This window comes from Manacus vitellinus, unplaced genomic scaffold (assembly GCF_001715985.3).
Source record: "Manacus vitellinus isolate BGI_N305 unplaced genomic scaffold, ASM171598v3 scaffold_30_pilon, whole genome shotgun sequence".
Taxonomy (NCBI): domain Eukaryota; kingdom Metazoa; phylum Chordata; class Aves; order Passeriformes; family Pipridae; genus Manacus; species Manacus vitellinus.
In genome coordinates, this window is record NW_021940291.1 from 8,281,560 (window position 1) to 8,307,639 (window position 26,080).

The window sequence follows — 26,080 nt, forward strand, 5'->3', positions numbered from 1 at the left end:
TACTTACTCTGGTGAATTTACTGCTGATCTACCTGAACTGAGACTTTGGCTTTACCCAAGTGTATTGGGAGAGACACAAGTGACTTGGAAGGCTTCTGACACTGTTAATCTGTCTTAGAAGGAAGGAGAGGGAAAACAAACCACATGGGCCAAGCTTGTCCTTGAATGTGGTACTGAAGATTATAAAAATACTGCAGGATATTTTTAATACAGTCTCTGTTTTAATGAATAGCATGTTGTTTAAACAGATAGAAGTGTTTGAAAAGGCAGGTGGTACAGGCCAAGGGCCTTTGGCACTATGCAAGAACTGACAGCTATCCTAATTAATCCAGACATATAATTGCAGAGGTACTGTGTAATCCACACACTGCAAAGCATTAACCTATAAATAGCAGTTTGTTAAATGTCCACAGGATGACAGGCTCCAACTAGCTTTGCAGACTGTTCTGGTCACAGCCTCAGTGTTTAGAAACTAGATCAGTAGGATAGTACTGATAGCACAAGTACAATCCTCCTTTGGCTCAGATAACAACTAGAAAGTAAGATACCTCATTTTGTTTCTGTTGATATTAATGGCAAAAATCTTTAGAGTTGTTTCCCATACAAGCATTCGATGCCAGTAATCCTACTTTTTTGATTATATTAGTTTAGAACTTCTGTGGGTTTTTTGTTTGTTTGGTTTTTGTTTGTTTGTTTGTTTGTTTGTTTTTAGGGTTTTTTTTTGTTTTGGTTTGGTTTTTTTTAAAGCTATAATTTTATTTTTTAGCTGGGGAAAAAAATTAATCTCTGCCTTTATTCCCAAACGAGTAAGGTAAACGTATCCACCACTTTCTTCTCGCAGTGTAAAGTTTGAGCCAAAACCCCGCAAAATATTGAGAATGAGTTTTCTGTGAAGCCACGAAAATACTTCATAGTCGGCCTTCGTTCCCGGGTCCCACCCCAGCCCGGCCCCAGCCCTTCCCCAGGCTCGGGCCCGGGAGGCAGGAGCGGAGGCGGGAGCGGGCGGGACCCGGGTCGGGGCGGGCAGAGGGCGGGCAGAGCCGGCCCGGCGGGAGCTTGCGGGAGCTGCGGGCGAGAAGGCGGCAGCCATGGAAGCGCTGGGGTGAGGGGGCCGGCGGGGGGGACCGGGCCGAGCCGGGAAGCGGGAGCTGGGACGGAGCCCTCACCGCCTGCCCTTCTCCTCCCCACAGGGAGCGCCGTGGCCGTGGCCGTGGCCGTGGTGGCGGCCTCGGCCCTGCTGCTGCCCTGCTGCTGCGGGGGGAGCGGGCGGAGGACGAGCGGCCCCGTCACCCTGCAGGAACCCGCTCGCCAAGTTACCCGCTGCGGCTGCTGGACAAGAGGTGACCGAGCGCGGGGTTTGGGGCCTGCGGGGCCGGGGTCTGGGGAATGCGGGTTTCCGCGGGGTAGACTAGGACAGTCCCGGCTGCTTCGCGTTTCTCCCCGGAATTTCCCGCTGCGTTTCTCCCCGGGTTTCTGCCCCGTGTGCCGTCGGTGAGATGCAACCCCGCGTGTTTCTGCACGCCCTGCCCCGCCTTGATCTTTGGCCGCAGTCACGGCGTGTGCTCACCGGCCTTGGGCAATAGGGTTTCCAGATTTTACTGCACGCAAAGGTGCCGTGGGGATTGGGCAGACAGGACAAAATGCCACTCCTTGTGGAATTAAAGAGGAAAAGACCACTTCTAAAACTTCTTCTGATTTATTTAAACTGTTTTTTTCAAAGCCATTTCTGTGTCCTTTCCCAGCATTCTGCGTGCATGCTAACACAGAGCAGGCTTACTGAAGCCTACTGTGTTGAGCATAGTTTGAAATTCAAAGCAGTGGTGATGCTGACCTTATTCTAACTTTGCTTTCCAGGAAATCAGTCATGACACTAAGAAATTCCGATTTGGGCTACCTTCAACTGATCATATATTAGGATTACCTGTAGGTAAGTACTGGAAATGTTTTATTACATATATTTCTTTTTTTTTAGGATTTGTAACTATTCTCATAGTCCTTGGACTTCTGACTGTTTGGGAATTTAAGGCTCAGCAAAGCGAAGAGTTAAGAGCTGCATCTGAATGCTGCTGTTCTCAGAGGTTTCCCAAAGGGTTGTATTTCTGATCTTTTGTATGTGCTTTGTTCTGCTTGTGTTCAGTTGTGTGGCGTGGTTTAGAACAAGAGCAGTGAAACTAACCTGTCTGATGGAATACATCACCAGTCAGGATGTAAGCAAGAATGGTAGCTGTCAAATGTATTAAATGGTAGCTTTCATATCTCTTATTTGCATTCTGCTTCCATCTGGTGCCCTTAGTTTATTGCCAGCTGGCCTCATGCTTTTGGAAAACACAGTTACACTTGTAAATGAGAAAGAGAACAAGTCTTCTGCCTGGGAAGCTTGTAACTACTGGGGGAAATACAACTAGTGTATATAGAAGATGCTGAACTATTCAGAGCCTGCATGCACTTACCTTTGATTTATACACGTTTCTGTAGCATGAAGGTAATTTCAGGCTAGGATTGGCACATTCTACTTCCCTGTACCCTGGAACACCGATAGCACTGAACCTTGGACCTTGAATTGATGGTAATCTCTGTAGGGGAAAGTCTGTGTCTCTCTCTGATCTGCAGATGTGGCAGATGCAGCCCTGTTTGTTCTGTACTGTTTCGCAGTGTCCCGTGCTGGATGGCAAGTGTCAGGGTTTTCCCATTCCATGCTCTGAGCACGTCCTTCTTGCATGCTGCCTGTCAAGGGGTCAAGGGCAGCTGTCTTTCTCCAAATTCTCTTCTGGCTTGCATGGGAAAGAGTAGTTAACTGTCTGCATTAACTAGATAAATGCTAAACCAACCAAGATGTGCCTTGCAGTGATTGTGTTCCTCTAGACTTCTTTCCTAAGAATGTAGGAATAAGATCCTGAAACTGTATGGGCCATGTTACTTTCTGGGAGATTCCTGCCTTCTGCTTTCTACCAGGATCGTTATGGTTATGGAGGCAGAAGATACAGAGAAGGAATACAGTCCAAGGCATTGTTCTTGATGTTTTAGTGCAGGGTCTCTGGGAAGTTTGCTCTGAGAGGTTGCTGCTGTTAAACAGTGCATATTTCTGTGCCTGTGTGAACTGGTGTACCCATAGATCCTCTTCATCAATGAATATGAGAACAGCAGAACCCAAAATACAGAGAGCACTTCAGAAATGACCAGCAAGCTTTCCATATTGCTGTTTTACCATCAATTTCCTACTTTCCTTGTACCTTATCCTTGTTTCTGTATTTACCAGCTCTCCTCAGTTACTCCATCCTCCAGAAACTGTTGCTAAAAGAAGAGAAGAAACCAGATATCTTGTACAGTGATTATATGGCAAATATTTTCGCTGTCATTGCATGTGTATAACAGGTTACACTACCTGCCTTTCTCTCTTGTCCTCCAGGGGTGAAAAAATAATCAGATTGTAATTCTTTCTCCTCAGGCCAACATGTTTACCTTTCTGCAAAAATCGATGGCAATCTGGTGATTCGAGCCTATACCCCAGTTTCCAGTGACGAGACAAAAGGTTACGTTGATTTAATTATAAAGGTAAATTTTGTTTTGCTTTAATATGGATAAGTTGCTAACTGGAAGGAAGGCAAATACTTCATTTTAATGATATGGTTTGTTTTGATTTAGTCATCAAATTCCATCTTCTTTCATTCAAATCTTGTTAAATTTCATTTTCATCAGGTTTCATCTTCTTTCAAATAGGGTGAATGCATGGCAAACAACTCATTTCACATTACCCTTGAATAGTAAGTTGTATCCTGTGTATCTGCTGTGTGGCACTTAGAGATAGCAGAGGTAGAGTAGATGGAGAAGGGAATCACTTCCTTGGCAGTAGTGCAGGAACTTCCCCAGTATCTTTTATTTGGCAATGCATGAAAACTGATCCCTCTCCCTCAAGATGCCTGTGCTGCTGCTAATGCTTACTACTAACAGCTCTAAGTAGAAAACAAGTCAAACAAGGGAAATCATTTAAGCCAGGGAATGCAGGATGATCTGATCCCAGGACTTCTGGATTTTCTAATCCTTTTCTACAATAGGGTTTGTCCTTAGGCAATCTGGGCTTTTTTTTTTTTTTTTGCATGCTCTGTTCTTCATGCTACAAGTGTGGTGAACTGTTATTAGCTACTTAATACTTCCTATGTGCTTTGAAAGCTGAAAAAGCTGTCGTGTGGCTGAGTCTCTGGGAAAGTCTTAAAAAGATGCAGCAATGCTATTTTCAGAAGGAATGGTTACAAAAATGGGGTGACACAAGGGTCTTGCTGAAGCGACAGTGAAATGAGGGCACCAGCAGATAATCTGCCTGCCACCCATTCCTGTTGACCTGGCTGCAGAGCACAGGGACAAGTGCATGACAGCACATTTAACTTAGTTATCTATTAAACCTTGCAACAGGAAGCAGCCAGAATAAGAGCAAAGAATTGTCTCAATTTTTTCTCAGGTGCCCCATTTCAGACCCGTAGTATGGTGTTCTGCAGTTTGTAATAATGTCTACAGGAAAATTAGTGGTTGATATCACACAAGTTATTGGTTTTTTTACAGGTCTACCACAAAAATGTGAATCCCAAGTTCCCAGAAGGTGGGAAGATGTCTCAGTACCTAGATAGCATGAAGATTGGAGATACTATTGATTTCAGAGGGCCAAATGGACTCCTTGTGTATAAGGGGGCAGGTACTGTGACATGAAGGTGGGAGAGCAAAAGGGAGGAACTTGTATTGGTTATTTTCAGAGGTGTTCTATAAAACTTGACAACTTTGCAGAGAACCTTTTTTTTTGTGAGGCAGAAAAGAGAAAATCCACCTTTTGTAGACTTGACCAAGAGCCCATCAGAGTTGATATGACAGAAAAGAATACTTTGTGTTTACTTTGTGTAAGAAATAACTGACGATTGTTACACTCCTGGGATAATATAATTAAGGCCCCCTGAGAATCTCAGCGTTGTTACTGAATAACCCACTGACTGAGAGCCAGCTCCATTGCATAATTAAAACAGGTCTGAGTTGACTGTGAGGAAATAAGCTCAGAGGAGTAATCCTCTTGTAAGATACAACTGAAAGATTTTGCATTGATCTTGACTGAGAGGAGTTGTGCACTCAAGTCTTACCTCTGGGGGATAAGTGCTCAGGGCTTCTCTGGGTTGTGACCTCCTGTGGTCATCAGCTTTATATCTCAGAGTCCTTTATATCTCAGAGGAGGTGATGGATGTGTGTTTTAGAGATGTTCCTGTCTTCTCTGCTTTGGCAGCTATAAAAAGTAGTAGCTAGGGAAGCTTGTTGCTAGTTATGGATCTTTTAAGAATTGGAACATGTCAAGTGCTTTTCATATATAATCCTTTACACAGGCTTTTCATTTGGCTTGGTCCTTGGAGATTAATTTAATTACAAACTGCCTGGTTTTGTGATAGTTCTGAAGGAATTGGCAAAGGTCTTCTCATCACAAGCTACTTGAAGGCAGTCACCCTGCTGGCTGTGAGTGTAACAGGCATCTCACTAACTGGAAATTAATTACAGTAATGAAAAACTTGATAAAACTAAGGCTCCAACATTCCTAAATCTAATCTTTGCAGGGATTCTTGCTTGAGGCTGGTTTAATAACAACTCCATTAATTGTAGGCATACACAAATGGCTACATCCATAGTGCAAGTGAGGATGATGAAGGTGGCCTAGGAAACCTGTTTCTCTGTAGTAGGGGCTGTGGTTACCTTCAGCTGCCACTGATATTCACTGCTGTGAGTTGTGTTACAGGCAGTGAGGTGAGAATCCTGGAGTTTATTATAAGCAATGCTGGGTAGCAGGAAAGGAGTAAATCTGTTGTTCAAAGCAAGGATTGGAGTTTACAGAGACAAAGAGGTTTCCACACTTGTACTCAGTGCTGTGCTGAGTCCGTTGAGCATTTCCACAACATTTCTCTTAATTAATTGGTAGGCTGTAGTAATTTATTGCCATGGAATTTGTATCCATGTTTGTTTGGAAGTTAATGTAGCTATAGGTTTTGAATATTTCTTCCAGGTACCTTTCTTATCAAGCCTAATAAGAAGTCTGAAGCAGAGAAAAAGTTTGCAAAGCATGTTGGGATGATAGCTGGAGGAACAGGTAAAACTGCTCTCATCTTATGGAATGTCTAGAGAATCAAAATGTCTTTATGGATGCATGTGAGAAGTATCACTGTACCTTAGCAGAGTACTTACACCTGTATTTCTTCTCATGAGCATTTGGCAACACATAGTTGCTTCAGCAGTGGCTTCAGTGGCTTGAGCTCAGTCCTGGGGGGTAGCAACTTCAGTTTGAATATTGATCTACCCTGAGACCTCAGAGAAGTCACTTCATCTCTCAGTGACAAAGGGTGTTTTAGGAGAATGTCATGAGAGTGTAAAGTTACTGTATGTGACAGAATGATGAAGAGGAAAGCCCTGTACACAAGTACTGTGGGTTTGTTTTGAAACTATTTGTAATAATAGAAACCCCCAACCCCTGCATTTGATGTGGATTAGAAATTCAGAGATATGTAACCCTGTGCAAACCAAGCTCCCAGTGAAGACTGAAGAAAGGCAGCATTAATACTGAAACTGCAACCATGGAAAGAAATACCCATTTTATGACCACTGTGTTTTTTAACAGGAATAACCCCGATGTTGCAGCTGATTCGTCAGATCACAAATGATCCCAAGGACTCCACAAAATGTTACCTCATTTTTGCCAATCAGGTGAGTATTCTGACCCACCTGTTTGTTCCTCTTTATTAGCCTACTTTTGTTTGCTGGCCTCTGGGCTTTTTAAACTTATGACACACGTTTCATACTCTTCCAGTGTCTTTGGGTTTGCATTTTAACCCAACCATTTATGAGAAAATACCATCTGAGATAGCACATTTAAAAATGATCAGTATAGGGAAGAGCAGGAAATGGTTATTATGTATGTATTGTCTTGGGTTAAAATTATTTAAGAAAGAGAAACTGAATTAAAGAGTTATCCTTAAGGCCCTTTATAAATACTTGTGTGGTGCTGTCATGGATTTCTATGATCTTATTTCATTTGTTTTGAAGGTGTCTCTTCATAGTTTCACTTAATTCCTATATTAGGGAACAAATTCCATTATCAGATCCTGATCCCTCTACTTATCTTACTCCTTCACTGATTTCAAGGAAAAAGGATTTGTCTCTGCTAATCTGTACAGTTAACCTTCACCATGCTGGTCCAGGGCCATACTTGCCAGGGTCAGAGACAAATCCAGGTCATTGTGACTTTAGCTTGGATTAAAAAGCTGTTTAGATTGCCATCTTTAAGACTGTGTTTAGGTGTCTAATAAGCCTCATAGTCTGTTTTTCTTAAATTGAATTCACAGAAGCCTGTAATGATAACAGATATCACGGAAGGGGGGAAAATCCAAATCAGCTTCTTGGTTTGCTTTATCACTGCATTTGTCTTGAATGCCAGATGAGCTCACATCAGAGGGCCCTTGGGGGATGGTTTGGAGCTAACCAACAGTCTCATTTTGCAGACAGAAAGTGATATATTGCTGAGAGCTGAGCTAGAAGATATTGCGAAGAGGCATCCTGAGCAGTTTGTGCTGTGGTACACACTGGACAGACCTCCTCAAGGTAGGCTGGGACACACAGGAGTGCCTTTGCTTGTTGCTGTACAACAGGCAGAGCTCCACTCTTGTTCAGGGGAACATCAGATCAAGTCTTATTGTTTTACAGTTTTAAACAGCAAAGACATCCCCCAGCTCCTCAGGAAAAAAACCCCTTACCAAAACCCCTGCTTTAAAAAGTGATCTAAGCCAGGTGGGCCTTTGGAAAGTGTGAACTAATAGTTAACTCACATTGGGTCAGACATGTTACTCAGTGGATCTTTCCATGTATTTCAGGATGTGCCTGTTTTTGGGACTTTTCAGCAAAAGTTCAGCTCTGTTTTGGGCTGTCTCCCAGACCAGTTTATGTTGGCATTTTGTGGCATCAAATTGCCTAATACCTGTAAACATGCACATCTTTATTTTGCAGCAGCTCTAGATTAGGTTGTAGGCTTCCATTATAGACTAGTGTGTTACCTGGGGGCTGGTGTAGGAGTTGAGCTCTATATTTCCTTTGAAACTGGGTATTCATGCTTGCTGATGTAAGGGCCTTTAATATTTCTCAGTTTGGAGCCAAATGTGTCTCTAGAGATACAGTCACTCTCAGTGGGCTACATTTGTCAAAACAAAGTGTCTATCCTGGGTGTTTTGACAGTCTGTGAGTGGTTCCATAGGAATAGCACGTTTCTGTGGAGAACAACTTCCTCTGGTTTCCATTTGCCTCTTAATCCTTGTGTTGGCAGAGTGTTAAATCTTCACGTTACTAATTTTACAGACCTCTGTCAATCACTCCTGCTGCCACATCTCTTCTACACTGAAGATTGCTGTGATTACATACCTTTGCTCAGCTGTGTCCTCTCAACCCTTTCCAGCTCTGCTGTGTCCCTTGAGCTGAGCTGAGCAGATCAGAACTGAACAGCAGCAATCAAGGTGTAGGCAAACTGTATTTCTGCTTTGATGTGATTCTCCCTTTTCCTTTCCTGACCCTTCTTGACATTTCATATGCCTTTTGACTGCTGCTTTTTTCATAATATCTTGCTCATGAGAAATGAGCTTAAAGCACATACTTTTATATATGAAGGCAGTTTTCCTACTGCTCACTTCAAATGTCAGGTACATTCAATAATATTACTGCTTGAAATAATTTAGCATTTCTTTCCTCTTTTAAGTTTTTTTTCCTCTTATTTAAATACATGGTGGAGCTTTTGTCATCATCAAACTTTGTCACCTTGATCTCTAAAAAAAACATAAATGCAGAAATGTGTTGGATAGCTCTCCCTGCACAACTGCCACTGGGTGAGCTCTCTTCACTGGAAAAGCTGATTCACTCTTCCTTTTTATTCTTGCCTGCTCATTTCTTTTAAATCTAACATTTATTCACAGACTTATCAACCAGGTCCTTGTTATCCACATGCTTGTTGTCCCTGTGGAAGGGGACCACTAGGTTTAAGCTCAGTGAGAAATTTAACCCTCTCCTGGCTCACAGTGGTGGTGGCATGACTGCTGATTCTTCAGCTGCTTTGTGAGTGCAACATACACAGTTTAAAAAGGCTTCAGGCTCTATAGATTTTTCAAATTAATAGTTTAATTTCTTTCTTTCAGACTGGAAGTACAGTTCTGGCTTTGTCACTGCAGACATGATGAAAGCCCACCTCCCTTCCCCGGGCAGTGAGACCCTCATTCTCATGTGTGGGCCACCTCCAATGATTCAGTTTGCCTGTCAGCCCAACCTGGACAAGCTTGGCTATCCCAAGAGCAGCACATTTGCTTATTAACACAGATGCCATCTGATACCTTTTTGTAAGTACTGTGTTATTTTCCTACAGGAACAACTGATATGTAACTGTGCAGTGGGTTTTTTTTTGGGGTGTTTGTGATTGTTTTTAACCCCTAAAAGTAATTTCTGAGGTTTATAACTTCATAGTTAGCTTTCCGTGTTTTGATATTAAGAAGTTGAGAAATCATCTTGAGTTGTGTGGCAGTAACTCAGTCTAACCTCTTAAGAGTTAGTATGAAAATGAATTCTCAGGGGAAAAAAAAATTAAGTGTAATCAGAGAGGTAGGAGAGAGAGAGAGAGAACCACTTATTTTTCAACATGGGTTATAAAACTGGTGTAGGATCACTTGACTGTTCCACAGGTAATTCATTTAGTGAATCCTGGGGAAGGAGAGTACAAAGCACAGGGTTTTTTTGTGTTTTGGTTTTTTGTTCCTTTTTTTTAATGCTCTTTTACAGCCCTTTTATCAGGGACTAAGAAAGAAGTCACAGTCTGCTACTGAAAAAGTGAGCACAATTTGGGTAACATGAAAATTACTTATTATTGTAACAGAAATTCTCATTAGTGTGAAATTTATTTGGGAGGATTACATGCCTTCATGCTGTCTTCTAACAGCCTTAGCTAAAGAAGCACTGCCAAGGGATGTTGCATCATTTGCATGTCATTCTCTTGGAGCTTGCTAAGAAATTTCCTTTGCTTAAGAGATATCATGGCTTCTTTTTGCCTGGTGTAAACTATGCTGAGTTGATCACACTCAGGTAGTGCCTCATCTTAGAGTTTTTACCACTTAGGCACTGAAGACTAAAAATTCAGTGCTGAAGTCCTTCATGGTCATTTTCAGGAATTAGTTCACACTATATTTGACAAATCCCTGGGCCAGCAGACTTGCTTCTTCAGCAGTTAATATAGGTTTTTGCTAAATATTTTTATTAATCTAAAGCAAATCTAAAGGAATCTACTAGTTTAAAATTGACACTGGGGTTTTGTACTTTATCAGCTACATTTGTAGCAATAATGCAAGGAAAGACATGGGGATTCAGACTGGGATTCTATCCCTTATAGAGGTCAGCTACTTGTATTTGTGTTAAATCATTCCACAGTCAGGAAGAGATAAAGGAACATCCAGAATTTATTGCTAACAGTCAAAAAATAAGCATTTATACCAGTGTTATGCTAATTAGGATTTCTTACTAATATTTAAAAAAAAATCAATAATTTTGTAGATTGACTATTCACAGCCAAGTTAGCACAACAACACACTGAGTTATAAACACAGCTTTGAAAGAAATAGGAAAATCTGTTTGGAATATCCCAGTGATACTAAGGCTGCCTATGCTGGAGCAGTTTATCCCATTTGCAGACTGCTGGCTAATTAACCTGGAAAGGTGTTTCAAATGCCCATGATGCCTGATCTGGTCACTAGTACTGACTGCCAGACTGGTACATTTAATAGCTTTTATTTAACATTTGTAGTTGGCTGATGTGCAGACTGACATCTCATGCCTCTGGATTTTCCATTATCATTTAATTTTTCAGCAACTGAAAAGAATTTGCTTTGGCTCTACCATTTTGAACCATAAAAATCATGTGTTTAGCTTCCTAAATCTGACTGTACACTCCAAGGTCTGCCATGAGAAACTCATGGAGTGAGGAGTAGGATAGGTCACCTTCAAAAAGTGCCACTGGTAGTTCTCTAAGAGCCCTTGCTGCATGCTCTGGACAATACTGGAGATTTCCCCTTTATTTGGGAGGGTTGTGGCTGGGAGTGACCTGCCCTCAGGCTCTATTAGCATGTAAAACAACACCCTGCAGTCAGTGAGTGTTGCAAGAGAGTCAGAGAGTAAGGCAAACCAGCCAGATACAAAGTCTTTTCCTTACAGCTAAGCAGATTTCTGTCTGGCATTTCCCTATTTACTAACATAGCTTGTTAATAGCTCATTAATACAAGAGAGGCACATATGTAAACAGATGCCACAAGTAATTGCTGCTGTAAAGGAGATGGTTTCACCCTCAAGCAGCCCCTCAAGTAAGTAGTGAGAGGCCATAATCCCCTCTGCTGCAGTCATGCCTAGCTCAGCAGAATAGCAACAGATCTGTTTTGCCAGGTGTTTTAAAGAAATAAATATTTGTTTTATTATGATACTTTTCTGGTAGTCTTGGAGTTACAATCCTGCTGTAGTTCAGCATTTTTTTGCATCACACTAAGATTTGTGAACATGCTAGCTTGTTGTCCTCCTGATAAAATCAAGGGCTTGATGGACAGCATTATGTTCCATTCTTCCCAGACACTGCACTGACTTAGATAAAAAGAGGGTAGGACGTGTGCCAGTGAAAGGGATGAGAGATTAAAATCCTTTATGGGAACCAGTCTGGCAAGACCAGAGTAGTACTGAGTGAGCCATCACTGCTGCACTCACCAGCATCCACCTGAATTTCCAGGTAGCTCTGACGGAAGCCCACACAGTACAATAGTGTATTAATGATTCCTGCGTTACAAGTTAATTATAAAAATAAAAAAAATTACAAAAGGTCTTTCATGTAACACACCATGTAAAAGAGGACTGAATGAAAGGGTAAAACAGGGTGCCAGTCTTGGCTTTCCAGACTCTGGATCTGAGTCCCATTCTTCTCCCAACACCTATTTCATATGACACTATGTGGAAAAACAGCACAGAGGAGAGTTACCTGTGAGGTGTGGCTACATTAAATGCTATGTGCTAAGTCACAGTAGTAGAAGAGAGGTAAAGCCATCCTGCACCAGGGCCTCCAGCTGCTCCTGGCCACTCCTGACAGGCATGAGGTATGAGTAGTGTTCTTGGTCACGCTGGAACATCATCTCCAGTCTTCATAGGTAGGTGCTAAAAACTTGCTGTCATTGAGCATTTCATCCTGGCTTAACAGCGTCTGAAAAGGCAAGACGGGAGGGAAGGAGTGAGAAAGTGTTCAGTCACAGAAAGCCAGCTGTAATGAGATCAGACTCACAACAGGGGGGGTTAGAGCTGCATACAGTTAAAAGGAATTTCTTGAATATAGCTTTAAATACACTTTTTTGCTTGAGGAAATCCTTAGAGAGCTCGTGTGTGGCATGCGACTCAACTACCTTATATAATTCTTCATTATATCATTCAGTCCCTTAGTTTTGTTTTTTAATAAATTAGCCTCTGTGGAGTGAGGAGTTAATAATGAGGAGGGGGGGTTGTTTGTTTTCCATGGAGTTTTACCTCATGTACATTTTCAAGTCTGTACCTCATTCCTAGTCCTTGCTGGGACTGAGGCATTTGGTGGTGCAAAATCTTTGAAGAATTGTTTTCATTTAAGGGGATGAATATCTGTCATTGTGTTAAAGAGATAGCAGAGTTCATGAAAACTTAAATAGGCCTAAGTGAAACTTAATTTCTAGAGCAATTTAAAAGCAGGGTGGTTTCTTTACCAAATGCCCAACCAGGCTATAAGAAGGTATTTAACAAGAATAGTGACCCACTTACTCTTAACTACCACCATCAATGACAAACTTTCACTGAATTTTAGCAGACAGAACAGATTTGTGATTTCAGAACAAGAGTGAAATGAGTACCTACCGTAAGCTGGCTTATGCCTTGAGAAAGAGCCCCTATTTGCATTACTGTGCCTTCTGAGTGTTCCATCTGTAAAAGCATTCAGGAACTAGTTCAAATCAGACAGCATGTGCAATTTTATTCACTCTACATGCATCTTTGGGAGGTATCTGTGCCTGGACAAATGAAGTTGTGGTAAGTTTAAGGGGTGATTTCTGCCTCCATGATGCGAGGTACACGAAAACGCTCTTAACAATGGGAAGGGTGAATCCTGGTTAGGAAAGATTGATTCCATGAAACTTGGACTCTGTTTCACAGAAGAGAAAAAAAAAAAGCTTAACTGATATTATCAAAGAAAAGCAGTATTTTCCAGAGGGTCTAACACTGCTTATACTTCTGGTAGGCTTCTTTCACAGGCAAGAAGTAAAAGTCCTTGATAATACAGTCCTACTTTTTTTTTTTTACATAAAAGCATAACCAGTTCCATGGTGTTGTGATTTCACAGCATGACCACGTGCTCAGAACCATGCTTAAGTGAAAGACCATGCTCCTAGAGAAAAAAAATCCAGTATTTCTGTGATGCTTGAACAACTGCATAGTGCAAGTTCTTGGCTCAAAGTTAATGCATTCTGTCACAACTCCCAGCTGAACAAGTGGACATCAATACTAAATCACAGGATTTGGTATTCTCCTTATTTAGGAACAGTACCTTATTTTACTAAGGTGCACTTTGAAAAAGACAATGGTTAGATAATGAACACAAATGCGATGTTAGATGCACTAAACCATGCAAATGAAAAAAACACACCTTCACAATTAGTCTTTTCAATGTTGTGACCATTCTCTAATCAGGCTTAAAATGTTTTTATCTTACTGGAGAAAAGGCAGTTTACCCCAGCTGCCTCTCTCTGGCTCTTGTGTGTTGCCAGCGCTCACACAAGGCTCCAGGAGCTCCATTTTTCAGGGTTTATATCCCTTTACACAACAGCAAAATTGAAATAAAATTTGATGGGTTTTAGTCTTCATCATTTGTCTTTATGATGTCTAGACACTTTCATTCACAGGTTCACTACTACATAACAAAAGTGAATTATTTAAGTATTAGTTTATTTATAATCTTGTTCATTACTGAGGCATTGCTTTCACATATACTGTCTAAGCAAAACTACTCCCCACTGTACAGAATGAAGGAAAAATTCAGTTGGATTCTCTGATTAACGTCTGTTAAAAAATACAACCCAGTTGTACTTTGTTATAACTTGGTAGCTTTGTACAAATTTGTCCAAATGAATTTATCACATTAAAAACCACCCATAAAGATAATGAAAAAAATAGTCTGCCATAATGAGGTTATGAAAGCTGGAAGTACAAAAGTCTTGTGTTTACTGCAGCCACCCCCTTAACTGTTAAAACACATTGATCTTCATAGTGTAAAGGTGTCATAGTCCTGAAAAAGGGCTTGAAGATGGAGGAGTTTATTATGATGTTGATTAAAAAAAAAATAACCCAGCATTCTTAGTAGAGAACTCTCTCCAGTGTCCACAGCCAACACTTTCTCAGTAAGTTCATGCGGATGTAGCAAACAGGCCATTGTTTGGTTATTTGCAAGCTTTGGAATGCATGGAGAGGATGAGATGAGAATGGCATCAGTCTGTCTGTCCCACCTGATCCAGTTCCCTATCAGTAAAAGGACTAAGTCCTTTGTATCCACCATAGTTTTTTGGAGTACCATTCGTAGCAGCTGGGTTTGTATCCATAGGGCAAATGTAGTCTGTTGATTCATCAAACTTCTTTTTTCTTAAGTTTCCAAAGTGGGAAAATCCAAGTTTCTTTGGCTAGAATAAGAAGACAACACAAGTAGTTTTGAATAAGAGAAATAAGGTTGTTCTCCTTTTGCATTTACTGCTATACCCTGGTCATTGAAGTATGTAGATTCTGAACTAAATACATTTGTTTTCAAATTGGGAATTACAGCTGACATTAAATGCATTTACACTGCGTTCCTTCTAAGAAAAGACAGAACAGATTGCATGCTTATTTCAGAAGCCCATTTAAACAGACACAAATGAAAAGCTTTGATATCTCGAGTTAAGGAAAATGTAACTCTCCTTCTAGAACTGGCCTCCCCCTGTCCACGTTTGTCTTTTGTTTTCCTTATCAGACAGGGTAGAGAAGTCTGACATTCTGAGATTTCTCATTTTGACAGCAGTACATACCCGGACTTTGGCAGTGGTGGTCAGAGGTGTGTAGGCTGCTGACTCCATTATTTCTCTTTTTTCTTGCTGTGCCTCTGGTCCAATTAATACATTAAAATTGGTGGTGAGGTGGCGGCGCAGGAGGGTTTTTTGAGGTGGGATGTTCAGGAGCATGGCCAGCGCGTCCCCGTTGAAGCGAGGTTCGAGAATCTATTAAAAAGGCAGCATATTTATTTTTTATATGGTTAAATATTTGCAATAGTAAACCATTCCAATGCTTATCAGAGGATTTCTCACTCTTACTAAGCCATCTGTCCACATTAGGACTTTTATAGCTCATGATATGAAACCAAGGGTTTGAATGGGAAATACATGAAAGGAGCAATAAGAAATGCTGAATGTGATCAGGCAAATAGGCATTTATATTTATAATTTTTTGTTTGTTTTCAGAATTTTCTGCCCTAGTCAGAGTATAAACTTAATCTTAGTACAGTTTCTTCTGTTTCATTTTGGCAAAAATTCTACAGTAGTAAATCATGGTATTTCAGAACTCTGACTTTACTTAGCTGCAAAGAGCTCTACATTATTTGAATTGAAAAAAATGTCATTCCCAGTTGCTGGCAAGACTGCTGTGAGTTCAGGATGGTTATTTACCATGGCTCAGAATTCTGGTAAAACCACTCAAAGAAACACTCCATGATGCCTTATCAATAATAAGTAACTTTCTCAAGGTACAGTTCAGGTTTTTTTATGTACGGCTGCCAAACACTTGTGCACACTCAGCTTTGGCTACAAAAAATGTTCTAGCAGTGCCTTTTTGATTTTAGCTTTCCTTTGAAAAATTAAGATGCAGGGATGAGATAAAGAGGCTCCTTAGAAGGCCTGATCACAGATGCATTTGTTTCCTCCCGCCTGACGAACATCAGGTAGAAGATTTATATTCCAGCCTGTCAGTTTTTAGTAGAGAGGTAGTAAAATGCTAAATTCTTACAATCAGGCCCCCGTGCACTCCGCTCCCTCGAAGGTTTGGTGCATATTCTGCCAGATCCACTGATCTGAGCCATTCCATCACTCGGTGGTTGGACCACTGAACCACATCAGAAGGCGACACGTTGTTCTGTTGAAGGAACCAGGAAAGGTGATGACACAACAGCCTGTGTTGTCTGAATGTGCACAGTGTGCATCCTCAGTTCAGATAAAAACATCCTTCCTCCTCTTCCCTGCAGTTCTTCCCTGACTGAGGTATTGTTGCTGTTCAAGGCCTCTTTCAGCAGCCTCTGACAGGTTGGCAGGTCTAATTTAGTACAGGTGAAACCCCATGAATTGCATCAAGTAGTGTAACAGTACAGATCAGGGGTATAAAAAGGAACCGTTCTGAGAACAGTGTTATTGACACTTAATACTAAGAGAATAAGATATGCTGGTCAGGTAAGGCAAAAACCTTACAGATTTTGAGAGTTAAAAGTTAGGCAAAGAAAAAAACATTCCAGGTTATTTCCTCAGAAGTTGAATTAACCTTTAAACTATGCAAACAACTTCTAAAGAAAAATGCATGAGGTTCAACTAATAAGTAGCTCAAACTCTTCAGGAGTGCATATATTTTTACTGTCAGTGAGTACATGTTACATGCCAGAGCTGGAAGGCAGCATGACTGCTGCTTTAGGGGCAATTCCCTAGTAGCAATGATTCTGTTGGTATCATTGTACACTGCTAACTTGCTATCCCTTTTGGCTGGAAGCAGGTACTTAGGGCTTGCTTAAATTAATTTATTTGGACATTCTTTTACCTCCTCAACCGGTCTCCTGCGTAGGCAGTGGGGGTTGAAATTGTTGACGTGCAGCACGTGAATGGCACATTTAATGCTCAGATGATGCAGCTGACTGGTGACTTTCAGAAAGAGAAGGTCGTTCTGTGAAAGAGAGAGCCTTTTAGGTGGCACAGGAAACACACCAAAACAGGTACTTTCCCCATGAAGAAAGATTTTAAACTTGCTGTGTAGTTTGATATAAATTACAGTAAGTGTGGATTAGGTAAAATGAAAGTTTGCACTCTAAAGAAGAGTTTTAGGGTGGAGGTTTTGGGGTGGGATGTTCTGTTGTTGATATTTTTAAAACACTGTGCCATAACAAGACCTGGCTAAAAAAAATGAAGACTGGCATGTAGCCTATTAAATCAAATCCAGGCTCAAGGATAGTTTTAAAATATTTGGACTGCTTCTGACCTGGCTAACATCCTGCTGTGGGTAGGATCATCACAGCTACCAACACACACCTAACCATGGAGCAGTAGGGACTGTGCTCCTATAATAAGGGCTCCTTAAGCAGCATAGACAAGGCTGTACTTTTGATAACTATTTTAGGCTATTTTGATAGCTATTTTAGGCATTCCTTTCATAGCACAGTTAACAAAAAAACCCAAAACCCCAAAAACTTAGCTATCCAGACCTGGGCAGGGCAGTGGGGAGAAAACACTGTGGCTGTATGTGGTACATGGTGTGCTGTGAATGTGGTTGGGGTTGGACAGATCACTGGATTTGCTGCTTTTAGCTTACTGAATGTTGTTTCTAATTTGGTGTGGAGAACAATGTGCTCCAGAAGTTACATGTGAAACAGGCCATTTTGCCTTTAATCGTGGTGAGATAGTGAAAGAAGCTGGCTGTAACATATGACTTATTTTATGTACCTTAGGAATAGTAATCATGCACTAGGCAGCACAAATTTCTGACTCGCAAAAATTCTTTAGGTGCTCACATTCAAAGGGAAATTGTACAATTTTTCGCTCATTATGAAGTTAAATTTGGTTTAACTGAGGAAAAAAAAGGATTGTAGCTTACCACAGTTAAGTACTGCAACATCCTCCCATCAACTCTGGATTCATGAAACTGGTCTTTGTACTGAGGTAAGCCAATGTCATCGAGCCATCCTGCAGGTATGAGAGCAATATCCAGATCAGTGAGAACAAAGCCCTTCTCCCCTTTTGTCTGGCCTGGCTCCTTTCGAGGCATTCAGGTAGCTCATTCAACCTATTCCCCTTTCCAAAGGACAGCCTCTTGCTAGTAACCTGAAAGCAATTCCCTCCAAACAGCTTTGTCCATACTACCCCTGTGATACTTGACATACAGCATGTGATGGAGCACACACCTGCAGCATAATGTAGCCCTTGCTGGATTGAGCATCCCCATTTAGTTCCCAGCAATCTGTCAGACTTCCCCCGTGGGAGATCATACTGTAAGCTCTATATTTGGATGTCAAGAAAAACATAAAAAATCCTCAATTCTACTGTGGGGAAACAGTGTTTTTAAAAAATATTTGGTAACTGCTTAAACACATATCAGGCATCCCATTCATAGCAGTGGGGAAAATTCCTTTCCAAACAATTCCATGAGAGTTCAAACACTTACGTGTCACCCAGATATGATCAAGTTGTGCAGACTTCTCATCCTGTTTTGCATTTATTGACTTGATGGCCAAAACTAATTTCTTCCTGTGCAGTGGATGCTTTATTCCCATTTCCTGCAAAAATTAACCATTATCAAAGATTTTGCCTCGCCTCTGGCTCTTTTGATCGCTGAGGCACCTACAAAAATTGATACTATGCACTTCAGAAAGGCAGAACTGCCAAGGGTTTGAAGGGGCCTGGTTATACAGAACCAACAGGTGTGGCTGTTTGAGAGAAACAGGGACAGAAAACGTACCTTTTCCATGTCCTGAGGTGTGGCAGTTAACAGTGTGTGGCCCGACGTCACCCACTGCCGCGCAAAAATGACGTACTGGCCGAGACCAAAGTCCTCAAGCCAGTTACAAACTCTCTCAGTGCTCCACTGGGCAAAGGGAGCGTTGTAGTCACTGAAAAGTACAAGGAACATTGGAAAAATCTTAAAGAAAAGAATGAATATTTGCATTGGAAAGCTCATCACATGCCAGAGGCAGCACTGCAGCAAATCTGTCAGTGTGCCCTGCCCTGTGCAGCAAGAAAAGCCAACAGCCCCTCTGGCAGTAGGTGCTGTGGTACCAGTGTCCTGTTAATTTGCCTGCCCAGCCACAACTGGGGGTGTGGACAGGAATTTCCCATTTTCTATTTGAAAAGAGGAAAAAGGGGAATTGCTGAATCCTCATCATTATGCAGGTGTTCTCACAGGATAAGGTGAAATTTTTGACACTCCACCAAGGAGTGAGTGCTGCAACCTGCAGCTGCAGGAGTGTGGACAGGGGAGCTTCTCGGGATACATTTGCTACCAGAGAAATTCTTGCCACTTGTGAAATTCCACGCGTAGTGAAGAATGCATTTCACAAGAGGAGGGTTTGGCTGTTCAGCACATTTATAACACAACCCCACGATGTGCTGTGTAAGGTGAAGAAGGAGCCATTACCTCTTCTGGCCTTTGGTGTCCTTGGAGCGGGATAACCGAGGCCCAGCTGTAGCACGGAGGCCACCTCTTCGGAACTCTGCCAACCCCAGGTCGTCTGCAGGGAAGTTACCTGACTGAGTTCTTCTTATTCTTGCAAGACAAGAGTGCCATGACAGTACTATTAGCTTGTGACAGAGGACATGGGTTTCTGTGGAAACTACAGTGACAACTAGAGGCTGTATTAACCTTCCTGTAAATCACAAATGCTGAATTCCAGTGGTAGCTGAGAAAGTTCCAGCAAATGCAGTCTAGACCTAATCCTGGGGGGAAAAAAGAGCTCCACAGAGCAGCCATAACACTTCAATCCAATTAATAATCCAGACTTGGAAATGGCTGATGTTTCTGAAGTGGCTCAAATGAGCACAGCACAGCTCAGTCCCCCTGCTTTTTGTTCCTCCTGTTTTCTCTCATTTTTTTACCTGATGCCTTCTGATGTAATGAACAACCTACTATCACTTAATTTTTCATGGCTAATGAAACTGCTGGCATGCTAAATTAATAGCATTAAGATGACAGCAGTGTCATATTTCCTTCACCAGCATGACGCTGGGAACACTCCCATCCATTTTTCTACACCCCTGTCTATGTTCACAGAGACACCCATGCAATCCCAGAGCTGCTTCCTCTCCTTTTCCTGAATTGTAGTTTATTCTTGATGTAGATAATTGTAGCTTTTGCTGGGAATTGGATTAATTCTCAGCTGAAATGCTTCGAGAGTGAATTAAAAAAATGACCTTACTTTCCCCAGATTTTCTTGATCCCTTTTGGACTCTTTCTGTTTTCTGGAGACCATGGAGATTGTGGACTTGAATCCATTCCCGAAGAAAGAGGTGAAGGGTCATCTGAGACTACTGTACCATCCATGTTCTCTGTTTCTCCTGGGTTAAGAACAGCATTACAGTCACATTTTGTACTAATTATTGGTAAAGTTTTTGTCTGGGAGACTGATATTTTAATGCAGACCATAATAAAAAAGTACAGATACCTGTAAAATTGTTCTTGTATAAAAAAAAAAACCCAAAACATGCTCAGAAGATGAAAAAAACAGTAGCTGTAGATTTGATACAAAAAAAGAAAATAATAAAACATGGGTAAAATAGTATTGTTATTTCAGTCATTTGTATTTAACTACATTATTTTAATTCATTTAAGGTCTTCAGACTTTTGCCTTGCCTGCTGTTTAATACCATAACTCCTCCATCACAATCAGTGGGAATTTTTCTGACTTCAGTGAAAACAGAATGAAACCAGGAAAAAGTGTCTTAAAAAGAAATCCCATCTGAATGCCAATACAGCAAAAGCTGTTACTTCATTTCAGTACTGCACATAGGGAATTCAGACTGGATGACCCACTGGGTGTTAGCATTTCACAGAGAAAGGGAGGGGGGAAAAAAAGAAAGAAAAAAAAGTAAGCAGCAAAACTGGTGTTAAAGTTGCATCTTTTTTGGATACGGTACCTAGCACTGGTGCACTGACACTCCTGATGCGATCTTCAGTCATCCCAAGAAGCAGAAAGCCAGATGAAGAAGCAAAGAAGATATAAAACACCAGCAAAATAAAGTTACAGAAGAGCAAAGTAGTAAGCTAAGCATTAAAAGCAGGAACAAAAAGAAAAGAAGCAGTTATGCTTGACATGGAAGTGAATATGCTTTGGTGTGCACAAGCCCCAAGAATTCTCAATACAGATCATCCTGAATAGATAGGGATGATCAATTATCTGTTTTGGGTTTGTTTTTGTTTTAATTATTCTTTGCCCATTTAAACACATTAAGCATATACTACAGAGCTCCACAAAGCCTGCAGAGTATCTGAAATGAAGCAAATGTCTAAGATTACATCGAATTCCTCTGAATTTGGAGGAATTGGAGGTGTACTGAGTTTACTGCACAAGAAACAAACCAACCTGCACAAAAAATTCTTTTAACTCAGTGTATTTAAGAAGCCATTGCTTGTTTCTAGAAAAAGAACATTTTCCTTTACGAGCTCACCCATCCTTGGATAATCCTGCAGTTAAAGACATAACAGCATGGCTCATGCCATTGCCTACAATGTTGCAGTTACAGAAAAACCCTTTAAAAAAAAAACCCTAAACTACCACATCCTGTGGCAATCTTGAAACTACAGCATCCTGGAAGATTTTAGGACCACCAGGCCTTAAAATAAACCAACCCCCACCAAATAAAAAAAAGCCAGCCAAACAAAAAAACCCCACGTGACTTTTAAACTGTAGAAACACCTCAGAATCACAAGGGATACTCTCATGCCTGAGCTTCCCAAGCCCTTTAGTCCTTGGGAAATACCTGGTTTTGTGCCTCACTGTAACACTTCTTGTCAATAAATCTGTGTTTAAGGTGTCACTAAAAAGAAATTATTACAGGCTTCCACAGGACTGTGGTTGTGGACTAACAATACATTTGTAGTTCCAAAATCCACGGGTGTTTTTCTGCATTTAGCAAGTTAAATTTTCACTTGTGGGTCCCCACAAGCTACAGCAACTGACAGTGCTGGATACAAGGATTTTTATTTGAAATGTGCACGTTAGTGCTACTTGTACTGTAAAGTTTCACCCACTAAAATGCAGTGGGGATGGCAAGGAATGGGTTTGTTTGTTTTATTTAATACCCTAATCTAGTGTGCATTTTTAAAAGCATTGATGGTGTACTTGTACTTGGCTGTGCATTTTTGTTTGCTTGCCTTTTTTTTTTTTTAAGAGAACAGATGAACAAGCTCAAGCACTGGAAGCATGTCTGGAAAAAATACTGCTTGTTCATACTGTGAATATGTCTGCCTCTCTAAAAGTTATGATTTTTAATCAGAGATTCGCTGACTTTCAGAAGGCTCCGTCCACAGTGTCCAAAACCCTTCATTACTGAAGCTATCAATGATTTCAGCAAATTGTGTTGTCAAATGCAACAGAAAAGAACTCTCCAACTTAAAGCCATCCTTTACTCCCCAGTGAGCTAATTTTTTGGTACGTTGTTTAAAAAAAAAAAAAAAAAGGCAGTAGAACACTCCCTAACTGAATCATGCAAAAACAACACCATTGTTCTGGCACAGCAGATTATATCCCATGCTCTGTCCCAATCCCTCAAACAGTTTGCTTTCTCCCCTCCCCATAACCCTCTCAGAGAGCTGTGGGTACATACTCAGGCCGGGGACGCCGTTTTCCTCGCTCATCCCACATCCCTCCGGAGAGTGATACGTTCCCTGCTCTCCATTCTGCAAGGGTCGGGGCATCTTTCCTGGCAGGGTTTGGTACTTGCTGCCCTTCACAACTGGCTTACTCTTTGTTTTTTCGAAGAGGAAAAAATAAAATAAATAAATTAAAAAACAAATCAAATCACTTGCAGCATTTGCAACCCAGTAAACAACGATTTCAAAGTTGGGGAAAAGTGCTTGAAGTTCACGGTTCAAAATGACTCCACTCCCTCCCTGTTCCTGCTTACAGATAACTCAATTTAAACCCAACAGTCAGCTCACAGTTTTCTAGCTAAGACACAGTCTTGTCTTCCCTCATCTGCTCCTCCCACTCTAGCCAGACTCTATATTACATTAAAATATATGTCAAATATTACCTGTTTTTTGTCATAAGAACGTTTCTAACTGCCTTCCCCTCTAGGCCCCTGGCACTATATATAATTACTTGGTCCTTATAAGGTCAACTTTGATAGTGCCAAAAATGCATTTGGTTACTTCTCAGACTGTTTTTTTTATTCTGCCATTTCCCCCCCCCTTATTTTTCACCAGACTGTCTCTGTTTCTGCCTCACAATTTTATCTTGCTGGAATTTGAACCGAAAGTATTTATACACCTCAAATTTTCTCAAACATATTTCCCACCACCATTAATAACAGTAAAGGAATCGACAGCAAAGTCAGGGTACAGAAATTTAACATTTGCAAGAACTGAGATCTCTTTGCACAGACAAAATTACAAATGCAAGGGTTTTTTTTTAAAAAATAATTACAGCTAAACATATAGTTGCCAAATATACAAATATCATTGCCAATTCTATTACAGAACCTAAGCACAAGGTATACTTTTGATAGATGCTGGAAAAAAAAAGCATAGACTGAACTGTATTTTAGGGCTGACCCCACAAGTTTTGTCCACATCAAGCTAAAGTAAGAGTCTAAGCTTTGCTCTCCTGCACATATTCAGTGTCACAGGCATCACAGCCCCCAAGCAGTGGTCCCCAAACTCTCACTGTATTGTACTGAAAGGGAACTGGTACCTAGGCTTTGCTAAAAATAGAATATCTCTTAATTTTCCTTGCATTCAAGTGATCATCTCACTTGGGGATCTTGCTCCTTGTACAAGGGTAGATGAGAAGGTGCCTAATAAATCTGATAGTTTTGAGCCTAAGAAGATACTTCTCCAGGCAAAGTACATGTGTTTTGGAAATACAGTGTTGAGACTTCTTGAATACTGGCTCCATATGAAAAAATGGATGAGCCACCACTCTGGGAAAAATGTATATCCCAAAACTGTCAAAACAGGGGAACAGAGATGCTTTTCGAGAAAACCTGCAGCTCCAATTGACATTAGTGGGAGTGGTGTCCATTAAACATGTGTTTTGGAATAAACTGGTCAATGTTTCAATCACAGAACGGAGGTTTTGTAGGAAAACTTTATACTGAAAACATGCAAACCATATTTAGTATACAGGAACATACAGTATGCTACTATTTAGTAACCCCATTCTAACAAAATTGTTTTAAAACACTGTCTGGGACAGGATGAGACATTAAATATTTAATGAGATAACTACTGCTTTAATCTATTCTTATTTCAAGGCCTAGAGGGATCTTTGGATACTGCAGCTGCAGGCCAGATTAATCAGTTCCTCAACTCCTGCTCCTTTTTTGGCAGTTGCAGGAGTACATCCCAACTTGTACCAAAATTTGTATGAGTAGAAAAATTGCTTCTAACATCAGCACTGTATTTCCTGAAACCGACTGACTTCAGCTTCTAACCTCATGTAACAACTTTTAGATAAAAAGAAAAAAAAAAAAAAAAAGATTTCCCTCTCAAATCTTTACCCCTGTCCTCAGAGTTTGTCAGCACTGGAACTATGGAAACATTTTAAAAAAAGAAAATGAACATAAAATGAAAACCCAGCCATACCATCACAGCACATCACAACAGAGAATTGTTAGGAAAGGTTGCAGTTAATATACCTCTTGTTCTACAACAGGCTGTGCTGGTTTTCCATCTACATACTACGGAGTTTCAGGGAGGGCAATTTCAAAGTTTTATGGAAAAAAAAGCAACAGACAAATGTTAGTATTAACATACATACACAGAACATCAATTGTAGTCTTATTGCTATAGTGATGGTGCTTAATGTATGGACAATATATTACAAGGACTGTTATCTTTTCATTTAATTTCAATCCAATATTTAATACCAATTGTGTTTGCTCATTCTCCACTCTACAAAATTTGGGCCCTGTCTAGGTTCTGCTGTGATCAAAGGAATTTTGCTGTTTTCAGGCTTCTGGGTGGTCCCTCCAGACTTACTTTAAGCTGGGAACATAACAGCTGTTTTAAAGTTAGAGCAGTATGAAAATGACTGACATAAAATAACATACACAATACTGCATGTACCCAGCTGAAATCATACAGAGCTGTGGTAGAAGAGAAGTGATAAAAATACCAGCATGGTTAGGTCAGGGACACCAGTGTGGCTTGCAATTTTTTTATTATTATTATTGCTGGAAGGAAATGGAATTTGAGCTTTATGCAAAGCAGAAGAGCTCCAGTAAACAGTGGTGCTAGCACAGGTTCTCTTGGAATTAATGCAAAAAGCAGTCTGTCATGCTGGGTGAGCAAAACAAGTTTTCTTGGCCTTAAGTTTTGGTTGTAACATTCCCATTTAGCCACTCACTCATGCACAGGGAGGTCTCTTTCACCAAGAGGCCTCGTGCCTAAATCAGGGCACACAATTTAAATGCCTTGCTGAACATGGGGCTGGCTTGCTACAACTCTCTCATATCCTTGGGGGGTTTTCCTTTCTCTGTGGGCTCTGATTTCATGGATAGAGCAAATTTACAGCATAAACCTCTACGTACAGCCTAATCACAGCATAACACAGGGACTAATTAAGATTTTGAATTGAAGTTATGAAAAGAAAATAGACCTTCATAAATTCTTTGTTGAATGAAGCGTTAGTTCTGATTTGTCACGTGTGTGTATGACCACAATTGAATGAGTGCAACACAAATTTCACATATTCTAATTGTTCACTGTCATCTTCAGCGACTTAAGAAAAATTTTTAAAAAATTTAAGCACTGGAGCAATCACATTATCAGTATCTGTTTTAAATTACATGACTGGGTGTAAGTAACCTAGTATTAAGCCTAATTTGAGTACAGAAAGCATCAACAACAGTCTCACAAAGCATAATTACAAGTGCAGAACAATGTCAGTACATAATGACAAAACAAGACTCTGGACCACAGTGTAACGAGACTTTGCAAATTGGGAAGTCTTTATTCTGGAATGGAATTAAAGTCTTTGAAGTAATAACAGTGCTCCTGCTGTTTTAACTAAGGCAGC

The 26,080-nt window shown here is 40.7% G+C and overlaps 2 protein-coding genes across 2 annotated transcripts in view; one reads left to right on the top strand and one right to left on the bottom strand.

Moving 5' to 3' along the window:
• The first annotated feature begins 1,583 nt into the window (after window positions 1–1,583).
• Window positions 1,584–20,505, top strand: LOC103763963 (NADH-cytochrome b5 reductase 2). The gene is made up of 9 exons (XM_029961084.1): window positions 1,584–1,610; window positions 1,855–1,927; window positions 3,446–3,552; window positions 4,555–4,684; window positions 6,023–6,106; window positions 6,632–6,717; window positions 7,512–7,611; window positions 9,186–9,383; window positions 20,267–20,505. Exons 4-8 carry the CDS (start codon window positions 4,600–4,602, stop codon window positions 9,356–9,358), a joined length of 528 nt encoding a protein of 175 aa, XP_029816944.1. The 5' UTR covers window positions 1,584–1,610; window positions 1,855–1,927; window positions 3,446–3,552; window positions 4,555–4,599; the 3' UTR covers window positions 9,359–9,383; window positions 20,267–20,505.
• The window catches only part of PPFIBP2 (PPFIA binding protein 2), an 85,733-nt gene continuing 70,125 nt past the window's right edge, over window positions 10,473–26,080 (bottom strand). The window contains exons 17-30 of the mRNA XM_018076045.2: window positions 24,699–24,740; window positions 22,665–22,803; window positions 20,976–21,008; window positions 20,258–20,396; window positions 19,480–19,608; window positions 18,805–18,955; window positions 18,511–18,622; window positions 17,944–18,032; window positions 16,897–17,019; window positions 16,102–16,227; window positions 15,132–15,320; window positions 14,580–14,750; window positions 12,940–13,005; window positions 10,473–12,265 (exon numbers count right to left, since the gene is read on the bottom strand). Of these exons, the coding sequence (XP_017931534.1) occupies window positions 12,194–12,265; window positions 12,940–13,005; window positions 14,580–14,750; window positions 15,132–15,320; window positions 16,102–16,227; window positions 16,897–17,019; window positions 17,944–18,032; window positions 18,511–18,622; window positions 18,805–18,955; window positions 19,480–19,608; window positions 20,258–20,396; window positions 20,976–21,008; window positions 22,665–22,803; window positions 24,699–24,740 (1,581 nt within the window). The 3' untranslated portion in view covers window positions 10,473–12,193. The remainder of the gene's footprint in view (window positions 12,266–12,939; window positions 13,006–14,579; window positions 14,751–15,131; window positions 15,321–16,101; window positions 16,228–16,896; window positions 17,020–17,943; window positions 18,033–18,510; window positions 18,623–18,804; window positions 18,956–19,479; window positions 19,609–20,257; window positions 20,397–20,975; window positions 21,009–22,664; window positions 22,804–24,698; window positions 24,741–26,080) is intronic.

Coding starts and splice junctions, on each gene's coding strand:
- LOC103763963 (XM_029961084.1), top strand. CDS start 4,600: ATGTCTCAGTACCTAGATAGCATGAAGATTGGAGATACTATTGATTTC. Junction 4,685..6,022: donor CCTTGTGTATAAGGGGGCAG/GTACTGTGACAT, acceptor TATTTCTTCCAG/GTACCTTTCTTATCAAGCCT. Junction 6,107..6,631: donor GATGATAGCTGGAGGAACAG/GTAAAACTGCTC, acceptor GTTTTTTAACAG/GAATAACCCCGATGTTGCAG.